Source organism: Olea europaea, chromosome 18 (genome assembly GCF_002742605.1).
Source record: "Olea europaea var. sylvestris chromosome 18, O_europaea_v1, whole genome shotgun sequence".
Classification (NCBI taxonomy): domain Eukaryota; kingdom Viridiplantae; phylum Streptophyta; class Magnoliopsida; order Lamiales; family Oleaceae; genus Olea; species Olea europaea.
The window spans coordinates 5,412,806-5,429,404 of NC_036254.1; the positions used below are offsets into that span (position 1 = coordinate 5,412,806).

General features: G+C 33.6%; 1 protein-coding gene across 1 annotated transcript; it reads right to left on the bottom strand.

Annotated features, from left to right (window-relative positions):
- Positions 1 to 265: 265 nt before the first annotated feature.
- Positions 266 to 4,822, bottom strand: LOC111367274 (lysosomal Pro-X carboxypeptidase). The gene is made up of 10 exons (XM_022988051.1): positions 4,275 to 4,822; positions 3,816 to 4,002; positions 3,570 to 3,703; positions 3,350 to 3,462; positions 3,076 to 3,199; positions 2,533 to 2,685; positions 2,261 to 2,416; positions 1,476 to 1,555; positions 1,348 to 1,397; positions 266 to 774 (listed from the first exon to the last, which is right to left on the bottom strand). The coding sequence occupies exons 1-10, from the start codon at positions 4,674 to 4,676 to the stop codon at positions 635 to 637; spliced, it is 1,539 nt and encodes a 512-aa protein (XP_022843819.1). The 5' UTR covers positions 4,677 to 4,822; the 3' UTR covers positions 266 to 634.
- Positions 4,823 to 16,599: the final 11,777 nt, after the last annotated feature.

Consider the following 16,599-nt stretch of genomic DNA (forward strand, 5'->3'; position numbering starts at 1 on the left):
CAATTCAAAGTTTAGACTACAGCATCGAATTAAACTCCATATATAGGATTTGCAATCTTGCAACTTCTACAGTCTCTCTACAATAAATATACCGATTCTCACGCCAGAGGAAAATCAGAGAGTTTTCTGCCCCTTTTCATGTCATTGAAACATCAAGATAGCACATTTCAGCAAATCCCATTTTCAGAGGCAACATCAACTTGTATTTTCTCTTTCTTTACTCAATTTTGATTTAATTTCCCGAATTGATTTGCAACTGCTAAAGGACATTTCAACTACTACTTTTAAATCACGATAACGTCCATAACTGAACATGGGTTGGGAGAATTGACAAGGAACCAAACAACGAAATTCTTGATGACAAGACTTCTTAAGAGTATATCAACTCGGCTAATTTTTGAAACTCAACTCAGCTGAGTTTGACTTCAAAACTTAAAGGTAAAGAAAATGGGTCGAGTTGAACCATATAAGACTAAATCGTGCAACTTGACTCCTGTCAAGACAACTTACTCAAACTCGACCTAAGTGGAGTGAGTAGAACGTGTGTCCATGTGAGTTTTGGCTGCCGTGTTATTGAATACATACAACACCACTATCAAAGGTTTAATTAAGTGGAATTTGCCAATCAGCACTTTCACAAATCAAAAGTTGCCTTCCGTTTCTCATAATACTCCTCTAGCCAGCCTTTGATCAACTCGACTTCAGCCGTCCTTTGATCGACCAGCCAATCAGGGTCCTGAGCAGTTGCCGGACGCAAATCTAGGTGATGAGCACCTGATAAACAATATTGTTTTACGATTTATGAGTCACTGTACATCATATTTGAATAACTTTCTTTATGTAATGATATATGTCAAACGACAATAGTGACCTCAAATATGACACAAGCTATGCAGAAGTTGAGCTGAGGCTACATGGTCTGCACTCTACTTGAATCTCACTTAGAGCTTAAATATTACATTAGAACTCGACTAAGGTCATATATGCTCAGCTCTATAATAAGGAACAGGCTCACAAGCATTGGCCAATGTCAAACTCATTTCCTAATAATGTTACAATGAAACACAACAACAATTAAGATACAATTTACCCTTTTTTTTTACATAATTCAAACTTGATGATTGTAGCAATATGTAAATTCAATTGAATGGGTTTGACCGACACAATTGGATTGAGGTCATAGAATCCTAAACATCCATGCATTTAATCCCATCAGTGGCAAAAAAGAAGGTAGGATTCCTAAATATCCATGCATTTAATCCCTCAGTGGCAAAAAAGAAGGTAGGATTGCATTAAATCCACTATCATCTAAACGGGCTGACTTCTGAAAAAGTTAAGTAGAGTTACCTTTTTCTGTAACAAGAGCTACAATCGTGTCTGATATATCCTCCAGAACACTACAGCAGATATCATTTGTTACAGTAAATGATTTGGCAATTAAATAATTTAATGAACACAACTATTACAACGGTTACCTCCCGCCACTCCAAGGATCCAATAAACCATTTGAGAATATAATATTACTCCCAAAGGTCTTCAAGACTGACTTAAATCCCTTCATAAGGAAACAGCAAAAAGCAGCAGATAAGTAACTATAACCAGACTGCATAAATCATTTATATGTTTATGCATTGAAGAAACAAAAGAACAATTTGTGGCCACTTGGGGTCATGAAGTAGGAAACAAATTTCATTTCAGAAATTTCTGGATCAATGGCTGGCAAATTTCTGGATCAATGGCTGGCTCATTGAAGTTAACAATTGGATCGACTTGATCGAGCAACATACCAGACTTCAAATGTGTGAATCCCGATTCCAATTAAGAGGGTGTTTGGTGGGGATTAAAATTAGATTTTTTAGTAGATTGTGATAAAAGTTTTTGAAATGTGTGGTTGAAAAGTTGTGGAATCCATGAAAGATGTGATTAATATTGATTGTTTGACTTTCACTTTGATTAAAATCAGATTTTAATCCTTTCCAGACAGGCCCTCAAATAAGATTCTACAATATGCATATAATTAAATAATTCCATATATAATCATTAGTTGACAGCAGTTGAGCAAATACTTCACGATGATATAGGTGTCAAGTTTTAAAGATAAGTAACATGAGGCAAAATGGATCGTTTTTAAATTAGATTCTAGTTTGTAAAAGCTCTCATTACTTGTAAGTAAAGAGATCAAGGTGTAAAAAAGATGTAAAATTACTCATCAATCAGGAGAATAGAAAAACATTTTAAAGCTTGAGCAAAACTTTCGCACATGTCCACCAAATTCAGTAGTTATCCAGGTTGGCCTTGGTTTGACATGGAAATTCTCAAGGCATAACTCTTCCTCAGAAGTGTAATTATAATCATATGCTGGAAACATGCTAGTATTCTTGCTACTTGCAAATGGCATAATCATCTCAGAGCATGCCTGTAAAATATGGACAAACATTTAGATTTAGTTAACTCAATATCACCATTGAAGTTTTAAATTTGTCCAACAGAGAAGCAAAAGGTTTATATGGAAACAATTTCAGGGTTTCACACCTGCCAATCCCAACCACTCGTCATACCATGAGGGTCATCATCCAGATCAAAGCAGTCAACTGTTCCTGTGTAATTGTAATAGACACTAACTCCTTCAAATATGCGCTGTAAGATACCAGTCCCATCTGGACAACTGTCAATCCTTCTACATACCTGACAATGGTAATTATGTTGATAAGCATCAAAGTGAAAAAATATAAGAACCATCTCTGGGCTAGTATTGATAAAAGCAACAACAACATAATCACGATATTTACTTACATGCCAAGATAACGATTAAAACATAGTCAATTATACCATTTAGGACAGGATTTAGCATTTATGAGCAGTATACGATTAGTCCACGTATTCAATTTATATGTCCTTACAAGAAATGATTCACTTAAAAGATACCACATATTGACAAACAATTGAATTGTCTAGAACAGTAGAAGATCTAAGAAAAAAGAAACCCCCTACAACAGCATAACAAGTGCCAAGTGTTCTTATACAGCTTTATGTAATTAATGCGACAATCAAATTCAAATTATTTGCCTAGCAAACCTCCTTTATTGGGTTTCCAGGCATTGGCATTAGAAAGTCGGAAGGATATGGGTAGTTTCCCATTGCCAAATAACTATAAGCCGAAGACAACCAGTTAGAAAGATCATCAGCAGTTTCCAGTTTCCTGCCAATTCAACTTCAATATTTCAGATTCACCAAACCTCGTAACCAAAGTAAAATACTAATGCCAAGGGCCAAACATTTACAAACTTGTAATATCTGTACAATATCAAAAGAAGGGACGGGTTGAAAACTTGCCATCGAGATCACTTACTTGCAGAAGCGAAAAGTGCGGGTCAGACGTAGAAGTCCATCATTTTTCTCTCCTTCTGATGCTATTACATTCCAAGACTTCTTTATCGTGTTGAAGCAGTCAACGCTTTCTCTCTGGAAATGAAATCAACGAGCAATGTCAAAAAAATGGAGAGTATATTCCTATGAATATGAACTAAAATTTGTAGAAGCCATATGATGATTGAAAGGGTGAAACAGACTCTAAAATCATTGGAGACAATGTCATAAAATATCTCAGGCGGCACGATATCCTCAAACTGAAGAACTGGTGCCGAAGAAGCTAATGCCCCAATGGCAATGTGGGGATATTTCAGTCTCATCCATGCTGCCAACACTGTGTAATAGCAATTTTTGAGCTCATAATGAATATTTACCAAGTATAACTATACACCACAGTTAAAAAACAAATTATAATACACCAAACAGTATTAGTTCAAGGTTCTTACTCCCACCATATGATCCACCAAATAACACAACAGGGCAAGCCTGAGCAGATAAATTCCTTTTCAACTCAGTGATCAATACTGCATAATCAGCAAGAGCCTGCTCAGCAGTTAGATGCGCTAAAGTAGTGACATTCTTATAAGCCTCCTCCCTACTTCCATAAGGCATTGACTCCCCATAGTACCTATGCTGCAAACCAAGTACTTCAAATCTTGTTACAAACATTAACCATGTATTTTAAAATTACTCTTTCCATACAAGTTACCTAGTTGTTTCACCACATAATAACTTATCAAGACTTCTATAAATTACTCTAGGAGTCCCTTTACTGAATTAAATCATTACAAGTGGCAAAACATTCAGCCTATTTTTCGTATGCATTATTGAACAGGACATCAAACAACATATTAGCTTCTTCATATTCCTTAATACATAGTATAATAAAATTTGCATATTGTTACTTCAGGGAAGATGATCATTGCGCCAAAGCGAGCCGCTATTTCCCAGACGAAGCCGGTGTTGACAGCGAACCATTCTATGTCGCCTTCGTTGCCGCAGTATAAGAAAATGGGGCCCAATTGACCAGAGCCCACCCAGTGCTCGGTGTTGATAAGGTACCGTTGCCGGAACGTAGGAAGATCCGAAAAGCTAAAGTGGTCCAGAATCTGGTCAAAATATCGGGTCTCGTACCGGTATTTAGAATATTTTAACGGTCTACTATTGTTGATTGTACGGGAGAAGTCGGCGAGAAAGCGAGGGGCATTTTTGGAGGATCGGAGGTGAAGTGGTGAAGAAAGCGTTAGTGGGAAGGAGAGTAGGAGGAAGAAAACAAGGCAGAGGGTAAGTTTTGTAATACTCGCCATTTCTGAGTCGCGAGTTCAGTGACTGTTGAGTCGAGGAAAGGAAGTTGGAATTCCAGGGTTTTGGAGAATCAGCGACAGCTTGTGAAGAAGAAGAACATTCTGCTCCAACATTATTGTGCATTCGTGGCAAGTGGGACTGTGCAGCAATAACCTCAAATTATTTTTTATTTTTTCAAAATTTCAAGACCTAGTTTATATAAAATTAATATTTCACGTCTGCACATAATTATACGTTCACAGTGTTCTAAAATGCACACCTAAATATGACGCGCGAAAGCGCCGAGCAAAGGGGGTAGGCGCGTAATTTATTGGTCAATAGAAACCCGTTAACTACTAATTCATGCTTTTGCGTGCATAATTGCGTCGAGGCGCGCATTACTGTTTCCTTTTTTTCTTTTTTAAATCACTCTTCTTTTAAGTTTTAAACTAAAAATTAAAACCAAATTTTCATTTTTCAGTGCCTTGATTGAAGAGTGAAGACAACCTTCCGAAGCTCCCAAAAATTACTCTCCAACTACAACATCTCGGCACTCTCTTACAATGGTTGCCTGCTTGGTCGTCTTCAACAAACAATTTTCAGTTTCTATATGTCGGTAAGTCAAGCGGAAAATGGAAAATCATTGCTTGTTGAAGAATTAGTAGATTTAATGGTTGAAGAATTTCCAGTTTCCAACTAAAAATATAACTGTTGCTTGCTTGGTCAATCATCTTCAACTCTCGTCCAACTGTTATTTTTTGTTTTTGCCTTTTTAGCAGTGAGTTTATACTTTATAATATTGTCTCCATAGTGGGATTTATAAAAGTACATAAAATCAAAAATGAAAGAGACAATGGAGTTTTCTCTTGTGAGTTAATGAAGTTGTGGGCCTTGTAGTTAATGAAAGAGACATTGGTTAATTCACAGCGAAGTCCGCAATGGGGGTTTTCCGTTTTCTCTAGTGCACTGTACACTATCAATTTTACGAATTCTTTTTCATATAAAATGGGGTTGGTAGGTGGATAAAAGTACATGAATTTGTTAGTGTATTTGTGAAATATGAATTTGTGATCATTATAGTATTGAATTGATTCACAAATTTGGCATTCTTGATCAATATAATATTTAGTATAATTTTTTTGATTAAAAATTTAAAATAACATCAGAATAAGCAAAATGCTTTTTTACGCATTTGCCTCACCTAATCTCGCCTACCCCTTAGTTTGGAGTCAACCCATCGCCACGCATTACGCCTTTTAGAACACTAATTTTTATATGAAGAATCACTTCTCAAAAATGAAAATTTTTGTCAAACAAGCTCTTAACATAGTTGATTATATCTTGTTTGAACCGCATTATTTTAAAAAAAAAATTCTTAAATAGTGATTTGACATTATTTCAATCACACATTTTTCAATAAAATAATATTAAATGCAAATTCAAAATATTTTTTTTATTTTTTAACCATGCATTCTCTATCAATCTACTATTTTAAAATACATTATTTAAAAATAACGTCGACATTTTGTGGGGGATTAAAATTGATGTGTGGCTAAGTTAAAAAGAAAAAAAATGAAAAGAAAAAGGGCAAAGCTTTTCTTGAGAGGTAAGGAAGATCACTCGTCTGTTTTGGCAAATTTTTGAACTGAAGTTAAAAATAAAAAAAGCAACTTCTATGAAAAAGTTAATGCGTTTGGGAGTAAAGTTAATTAAAGTAAGGGCGTGCTTGAGACACCCACATTTTTTTTAAAATCAATTTCAATTCCATATTTTTGCTTGTTTGATGGCTTTATTTTTCTATGGAATTCATTTTCTAACTTTTCATGCCACTTAGGATTTTTCTTGCTTCTCAAAGAATTCCAATTCTCACCAAAATTGTGAGAATTAGAATTCTCGGTTACTATAGCATTTTTTTAATTTTTTTTCGACTTTTTTTTTATTTTTTGCAATGGAAACAAATTTTAAGAATTACTATAAAAAAATATTTTCCTTTAATTGACAATTTCTATGTAAAACAAAACCAAACAAATACCAAAAAATAGATGATTTTTTTGAATTTTTTTGTTGGCAATGGAAACAAATTTCATCCCCAATACCAGTAAATTTTATCCCTTTAAGCGAAATTTTTTATGTAAAATAAAGCCAAACGAACACACAAAAAAAATATTTTTATTTCAACATTTTTCACGGGGAAAAATATTCCAATCAAACAAAATATTTTACAATACATAGGAAAACAATTTCTAGGCAATTTAATTCCCTGAATTTCGATTTTTTTCCGCCCAAATTCTATCTTTGCAATCATACAGACCTAACTTCTAAAGCTAGCTTATAATTTACTTAGAAATAATTTAATTTTACTTATTTGTTCCAACTCTTCATGCTCCTATCTAGCAAGTCAACTTGAATTTGAGAAACAAAAAATGTGGTGGGCATTAGTTTGATTTCCATGTAGCTATATGCAGTTTCATTCGAAGAATCGAACCAATGAAATGATGGTTGCTATCTTTTGTGTCATAATTCTAATTTTGAGGAAACATCGTTATATGTCAATAAATGATTACGAGAACACTGCATGTTGTTTTGATGGCCAGCAACCTTAGATCTAGCGAATGGAATCAGAGAGCTCGACTGAGAATTGAAACTTACTAATGTAATGTACCAACCATTTTGGATAAATTGATGTCATTACAACCTCTTTACGTTTTGCACGAACAATTATGTGTTAATATATACATATGTGCCTGAAATACTGTCCAACGCAGGAGAAATGATTAGGTCGATGCTTGAGGAGTAGAATGAATATCTTTAAGTTTTTTCTTGAATAAATCCACTACAGCATACTATTGCTGATGATAAGTGATTTTTCTATGCTGGTGATGGCTCCAATAAGTGTTGATTAGGTAGAGAGGGCACTTGATTTGTTGCAGTAGAGTTGATGGCCCCTTGGTGCATGGAGTGTTCCTTGCCAGTATTTGCTGATTGATGCATGCAAAGGCACGTTGGACTAGTTACTCGACATTTGGGCTTCAAGACGAAAAGGTAAAGTCATGGAAGGAGGTTGGAATTCATTTGACTAAAGTTGAGAATTAATTACAATATATATTTATGTTGTTCTTTTCGACGAAGATGTTGTATTCCTTTAGTGTGGAAGGTTTATTAACCCTTGTTAGTTGTGATGGCATTGACATACGTTGTGCCATGCCCTATGTCGATATCACGGTGTAGACATGCAATAGTTGGCATAACATACAGTAAATTACAAGATAAGTTTGGAACAGGAAGAACGTGTTCAAGTCTTATAGAGTTAGATATTTGAATTTCGAATACTCCATTTTCCAGCTACAAAAAATAGTGAGCTATTTGCAATTTTGACTTTAAGACTGTGAGTCCGAAGTCCAGCAATACCCAAGTGATATCGAGCTCGGTTTCCAACAAAAGTCGACACCACCACCACTATTGAGACACACCCAAATCTCTCATTTCTTCTTCCCACATACGATTGCTGCTCATATCCACAAAGAGTTGGCCAAGATGAGATCAATAGAGTCCAGGAGAAACCACACAGATTGGTTGAGAGAAAGAGGCCACCGAGAAGAACTCACAGAGAGAACTAAAGAAGATAACAACTTTGGAGGCGTGAACGAGCCAAGAGTTATAGCCCAAGAGGTGTGACCATATATGGTAAGTTAGGGTATGTTAACTTAGTGGTCTGAAAGAGGCTTAACGCAAAATGTATTGGGCTCCAAAAGAATATCGTAGCCATCCAAGTAATGGGTCGGGTCACGAGCAACACTATTAAAATAGGTTGCTTCTAATAGCTCGTAGAAAATTGAATTGGGTTGTCTCGATGGTAGTGTCGACATAAGTTCAATCATATGGCCAATGCCGATTGATAATATAAAATCGAGGTTACATAATTGTTCGGAAGGTCGTTTGACAACAAATTGCCTAACAAAGACTACCGGCACAAGATGGGTATGTAATAAACAGGTTGTGGGAGTCCGTCATATGATCGGATGCACCTGAATCAATAATCCATGGTACTTGAGAGAGTGGGGTAATATTTAGAACTCTTAGGAAATTATCTTTGTGGGCTAATGAATTTGATGGGCTTAATGTTAGAGGTTGGAGAACATTTTGCAAAGTTGTTATAATTGTTCAAGGTTGAATGCACTATTTGGAGTGTGATTTTTTATTTCCGTAGAATCTGTTGCAGCTTGGTAGTCGTGATTTTTGATATTTTGTCTTGGTTTTCAATATGTTGGTTTACCATGCAGATCCCAACATGTATCTTCTTTATGTCCCGGCTTCAAACAAAAATCATACCATTGGCGCACCTTTTGTTGTTTTGCACTTGGCCCATTTTTTCCTCCTTTAAATAATTAGGCTGACCCGTCTTGCCCAACGTACTTGAGCCTATTAAAAACTCTTTTTTTGTAGTTGAACCATCCGGGCCACTTCCAATTAAACTAATCGGCCCATATCCAATTAAACCAACCGGCCACTTGAACCAATAAGAGCTAACCCATCACGTTTCCTGGCCCAATTTCATTCCTAAGCATAATCTATCATCTGCTCTTTTCACGGCGAACTTCAACGAAGACCTCACGGGTGGATGGCAACAGTTGTCGGCCTAGAATCTGTTACGTCATTCAAATCTCTGTTCAACCCTGCCAAGAATTCAAATACCCGTTCATTTGCTAACCACTTTTTGTATCGAACGCTATCACCTAGACAATCCCACGCATCTTGTACATTGAGATCCAATTCTTGCCAGAGTCTTCATCTCCATGTAATAATCGGTAACATTCCTTTTTCCTTGCTTCATTTGCCACAATTTTGTCTTAATCTCGAAGATTTGGGATGAATCCTTAGCATCGGAGCATATCTCTTTTACTGCTTTCCATATGTCTTTTGCAGTCGGTATAAAATAAGTACGTTTTACCTATAGAAGGCTTTATTGAATTCACCGACTATGCCATCACCATGGAATTTTCAAATTTCCATTTGTTTGAAGTTTTGCGTCTGTGGGCTACTTGGTGTCTCCAGTGAGGTATCCAATTTTACATTTTCCGTTAACCACCAACCTAATTGACTGAGCTCATTCTTTATAATTTATCCCATTTAGGCCCTGTTTGATAGCCTTGGAATTCCAAGGAAAATTGAATTTAAATTTCATCTTTTCAATTTGTTGTGTTTGATTGGCAAAAATTGGAATGGAATTTATTTTCCATCTTCTATGGCCACATCAGCCAATTCCACCAAATGGTATGGCGGGAATTTCAATTCCACGTTTTCACGTCTTTTTTTTCCTTTATTTTGCAATTTAAACAAATTCTAAAAATTATTGTGATAAATTCTATCATTTTAAGTGACAATTCTCATGTAAAACAAAGTCGAACAAACATGAAAAGATAGATGAATTTTGGTTTTCTTGGCTTTTTTTTTTGGCAACGGAAACAAAATCTATCTTCAATACTAGTAAATTTTATTCCTTTAATTGATAATTTTCATGTAAAATAAAGCCAAACGAACAGCAAAAAATACTTTTATTTCAACATTTTCCACGTGAAAAATTATACTAATCAAACACAATAATTTACAATTCATAGGAAAACAATTTCTAGGCAATTCAATTTCTTAAAATTCATTTTCAATTCAATTCAATTTCATCTTTACAATCAAATGGACCTTTAGTTTTTTCACTATGAGTTGAAAGGAGTAGTTGTCAATTCCAATCCAACTCATGGTGGAAGTATTTTTTGTTTCACCTGTTACTGATTAAGAGGTGTTTTCCTCCATTGACCGCCGAGTTTTAGACTATTAAACTCTGCTCTAATACCATAAAGGCAGAATGAGAAATAAATTGTTTTTTATATTCCTCAATGAATTTCTTACAATACCATGGCTTAATTTATAATACCAAGGATGGAAAAGTGAAAGAATGAAATTTCCAAATTAAAGAAAGAAAAAATATTTCCTAACTAACCACTGATCATACCATACAAGTTAATACAATGATTTCCTTTCATAATAAATCCATTAATTTCGGGATTTCTACAAATGGGAAATCTGCGGTATACCAAATTATATTTCTTTCCCAATTAAAAACAATCATCATCTCCTTTTTGTAAAATAAAAAATCATTTTCTCTATTCTTCTATAAAGCTTCTTCCAGTATGCCATTTAATTGTTTAACTTTATCTCTTTCACCACCAGGGTCACCATCTCTGCATTGAAGAAGGTTCCAATAAACCCTAGGTAAAATTTCTTTTGCTTTATATTTCATTCTTTTATTTCTTGTTGTTTTAATACTTTTTGGATGCAATAATTATAAATTATTTGAATTTAGAATTTATTTTAAGTGTGAAATTTTATTTCGTGTCTAGGGCTTGAAATTTGTTTTTGGACTGTATATTGGGTTTAATTTCTCAATTTTGGATATGTTTAACTTGGAAGCTTGGTTTTGTATTTCAATCATGCATCCATCTTCAAGGAAGGTTAGTTTGTGGAATTGTTTTACTATGTCCACTTGTTAGTTGTGTTGTTCTTATCATTCTTAAACATTACTTTTCATTGGATTGTATTTGCTTGTGGAGTCTTGGACTAATCTTATACGGAAAAGTAGAAAAGAAAAAAAATCTTCACTTCAAGTTTCCACAAGTAGGTGTTGTTGTCAATCTATTTGATATCAATTATCTACGTACTAGCTAGTACACATTATAAATAAATACTCATATTTAAAAAAAATATTACAAAAAATAATAAATTAACAAATATAAAACTAAAATTATATTATATAAATGAAGAATTTTAAAGAATTTAATTAATATGCCGAGTTGAAAAATCGCTTTTATACATGTCCGTGTTCATGCATCATAGACCCAAGTTGATGGTAGAGTCCCAATTGTAAGAATATAGTTTTGATATTGAACTTGTGGGCTCTGATGGACATGTATTCATATTTGGGCATCTATATTGGCTGTTTAGTTTAGAACAGAGCATATATTCTATTTGCGTCTTCGAACTTTTTATGTTTTCCCCATTTTATCAAATTTTCAATCACATTCACAACAAAATAATTTGCATGAAATTCAAAACTTTTTCCTATTTTTAACCATACATTCTTTAAAAATTTATTATTCAAAACATTATTTTTTTCCTTAGTAATGGCCATCAAATAGGGGCTTAGAGGCATTTTAATTGTCGGATAATTATATGGGCGTCTAGTATTTAATAGTGAAAGAAATTGCAGCATTCTTCGATATAAATTTCGGGTCCGGAGTTTTATTTGATTAGATGAATTTCAAGATTTTTTTGTGGTTGAATCACTTTGCTATTCCATAGCCTGAATTCTCCATATTTTAACACTTCGATAGTTCGAATCTTGATCACAATAGATGTGGATTATTTTTCTTAATCTGCCTAATTTTGAGTTTTCATGCCAAAAATATGGTTTAAGGACCTTTTCAATTTTGGTGAATTTTTACATATGAATTTCGCGCCATTCTCATGCTATTTTTCCTCTCTTCAAATTGCAAGCAAAAGTGATGGTAGTTATATTGGAAGTTGATGGGAGTTGAGGAAAGATAGGGGTTTGAATTATATTCAAATCATTCCTTCCAATCCACTTTGATATCTTGCGGGTTGGATTACTTCATATGAGCGATCCACAATCCTTATTTTCCAACGAACAGAAACAAGCCCAGTTGGCAAAAGTCAAAATCATGAAAAAGCATGGTCATTCTGTAGACTCCACTCGCAGGTGGCATCTTAGTTTTACATGACGTTCTTTTTGAAAATTCTTTTTGTGATCTCTTGTTTAAGAAAGCTAATATTTTTATGCACCATTAGATCCAGTATCTGCCTCAGCTTGCCTAGTTTTTCGGGTGGTTTTAATCCACAGAGAAGTCCTAATAAGAGGCAGCTTCACTCGGTTAACATTTCTTTAGTTTTTTATAGTGTACAATTAAGCATGCACCGCGTCCTGCATTTACACATTTTTCTCAAGTATGCATCAATAGTGAACGTATTTTATGTAATTTAGTACTGTTGAACTTTTGAAATTAAATGTGATACAAAGTAGTGTCTTTATGAGCAAAAGTCTTCGGATGCTACTGTAAGCAAAAGTGTCGTTTAGAAAGGTACCTTGTGAAATTGATTAGTACCATATGCTTATTGATGTTACACATAATTAGTTAAAAGATCATATTTTGAAACAACATAGAGAATTTTAGTAAGTTAAATGGACTAATTTGTTGAGTGTCTTATCTCGTAATTGAATTATAATGAATTTGAGTTATTTACATTCGTTCGTAGTAAATTCTAGTATAGTTTACTCATGGGACAATAATATTAATCATTATAATGTGATCTTTAAATCGATTGTGGTGGACCAAATTTAGTGAAAACGTGCATTCCTTCAATTCATATGGATACAAGTGATCATAAAGTGAAATGAATATGAAATTAGTTGAAACGATACACAATCGTCTAAAACGGAAGGATGTCATTTTGAATCACTAGTCGATCATATTTTTAAACATCTTTGAAGATTTATACCAGTTAAACGAGCTAACTTGATGAATATCTTACCTCATAATTGCAATATTCTACATCTGTCCCATAAAGATAAGTTTGTTTTTATTTTCACATAGATTAAAAAATATATAATTAATATACTTGAAAATATAATTTTTTTCTTATATTTTTTGTAATACACCCCTACATTAAATAATTAATTAAATTTGAGTAGTTCATATTCATTAAATAAGGGTGTATTTGAAAATTAGAAAATTATTTATACTCTTAGAAATTGAAATACAATCAGAGACAAACAAAAAGAAGAAAGAATGCTTATCTTTATGGGACGGAATGAGGAATACAATTTGACTTAGTTACCTTCATTTGTAGTGAAATTGCCTTTGTTTTTGAGTGCTAGGACAGGGGGTTGAAAAACTGCCAACATAAACCCTAGCAGTTTGGGGTGTAAACTGCTATTCGAATTTGTGTCTTTATATTCACAGAGTTGAATGAGGCAACTATTCAGTGTGTTGGCCCTTTCATTTACTATGTATTATTTCTTTATTTTGGTGATAAATAAAGTTAGGACGATTCCCGTAAAATTTTCGTGTTGCTCACATTTTCAATCTTTGCATACTTAGTCAAAAATTCATGTGTTATCATTATCACGAACAAGTAATAGAGTAATGAATAAAGTATCATCCCCACAAGTACCATGTACTCAATGTAGTGTCAATTAATGTTAGCTTTAATTGAATGGTAAAACTTGTTTGAAGAATTAATACTAATTAATTAATTAAATTAACTATTCCATTGAACAAATTATGAAGGCTTTTTGTAAAACTAGATGAGATATTACTAATGCCTTGAATCCCCTTTTATTAATATGTTTCAATGCTATTCGATAACATAATAATATGTACACATTCTTGTTAATCAAGGTTCCTAAGTTAATTAATATTATCTCTCGATATCAATTAACTTTTTCTTCTCACGTGAGCTTCTACTATTATATTTGAAAAATGCGAAAATTAAAGCATGCATTAAAAATACTAAAACATCTATAGAAATCATACAAAGTATAATGATATACATCTATTCTCTATCGAACTTTACTATGATTGTTATAACGTGTTGTCTATCATATTGTTTCTTTCAAGAATAGTAAAAATCACAAATCAATGCAATAAGTGATCGAGTAATTCAAAAAGATTAAACACAATAACAAACATCCAAGAATAAACACATATTAGGTGTCAAATTATTGAACTTTTATTAAAATATTAGGTTTCATCAATGCCTTAGTAATTAAAACCCTAGCATAGTATTGCAAAATTACAAGAATTGAAAATTGAAAACGTGACCCAAATTATTGATAAATTGAGGAGAAGAAAATTAATCTTGAAATCTTAAATCTCTTCAATGGTTTCTTGAGTCTCAATTGCTCCTTCTCTTCTTTGCCAAAAAATCAAAGTTGAATCTTTAAAGAATTGAAATCTTTCAATTGCCTCTTAATTCTTTCAAAAGATTGATAAATGTAATAATAAAAGATTAAATATAATATTAGAGGTTCCTTTCAATGGATACCCATGTTTTCTATAAATAGAGGGTGAAATCAAGTCGAGAAATACATCCAAATTTGGCTCCAAAAGAGTTCTAATCAGATAAAGAAAGTTGCATTCGGGTCACACACAGTAAAATTTTTTAGCAATCGTCAGTATTTTGTCATATATTTCTTTTGCAATATTTGATTGAGACAATTCAAAGTGAGTTGGAAAGCTAAATCAAATGGTTAACAATTTTACTATGCCAAGAGTAAGTCTCAATCTCTGAATGAGAATTTGGAATTTTGGACCGGTGAAAATACATTGATTATATTTCAATGCTTCACCTCTTTGAATTCTAATTGCATCCAATTGATCCCCTAGGATCTTTAACCAATGTTTTGTGGTCTGAATCGGCTATTGGATATTTACAAACTAGTCCCTGAACTTTTGATTCCTTCATTTTCGTTGATTTTTGCTCAGTTATTCTAATTTCACATTCAATAATTGAGTTTCACATGACGAACGAAATATATAATAAACTAGGCTATAATTAATTAAAAAAATTCCTAAATGTCTATATTTAAAGGCCTAGATAACGTAAAATACACTCATCAATATAATTTTCTCTATTTACAACTAAACTAGTGGCTTTCATTGTACCTTATTTGCAAAATTACTAATTTGTTGGGTTCATGACATGTTCCGCAAATGAATTTAGGTGCCTTGGCTGAACTTTATTCTGGATTTGAATTCCTTTCTAAATTTAGTACAATTTCAGTTCCTTGCATGCTTTCAAGGCAGCAAGTGCTAATGGTTGTTACATTGAGCTTTTTGCAACCACCATTTTCTTGGGGTTATACAATTTTGTCAAATTTTTGAACCAGGACTCTTTCTCTTTGACCATCACGTAGACATATCCCTCTCAGGGAAATGAAGCTCTTTTGGATTTCACTATTCATTGTTATATATTACATTGCACTTTAGTTAATATTTGTCTCCATGTAGCTGCACAAAATCACTACTCAATTCAACCTTATCAAGTTAGAACTGAACGCATGATGTATGTCTGTTGTTGCCTTATAGGTTTGCAGATCCGTGTATTGTGTGGTATCCGTTTCTGTCTTAGGTATTATTTCCTATGAAATGAACCCAAAAGTTTCAGTTCTGATTTAAGGCATATTATCACCTTTGTATGTGGTGTACAGCTCTTTGAAAAGGTTGAAGTGTATAAACCACAAGCTAGTTTCGAAGGAGAAGTTTATGCTGTTGGTTTGAAGTATATGGCACCTGCTAAAATTGATCCTCATCTTCTATCCATGAGCTAGCTTCTATTACGAGATAAAGAGCATCGAGAGGTAATCCAATCCTTCCACATTATCTGCATGTTATCTTTCTACTTTGTTTTGTGAGAGAGAATCATCTTATAGAATCAACATGTTCAGTTAGTGGATGCATTCAGAGTAAAAAAAGTGAAAGCAATGCCATGATGGGTATATTTTCCTCTAGCTAATAATTCATAAAATCTTCCAATCCCAGCCAGAGACATGCAGAATGAAAATTGTTGCTTGACCAACATACAAAACGAGATTTGGTGCCAGTTTCATATCTGTGCTCGACTGTGCACGGTCTTTTTTCACATTATGGAGAACTGGCAATGTGATCACGAGACATCAAACTTAGCTAGTGTATGGAGAGTCTAGAGACAAATCTACTAGTGTTATCTCTTGCAATTTTATCCCCTTTGCAGTCTTATCAACGTCATCAGCAGATACCACATCTCATCTTGGATATGTTTCTTAAGCTTATCGATGTCTAAATAAAGACCATGACAAATCCTTCACTCAAGCCTACACTATCAATAGATTTCCAAACT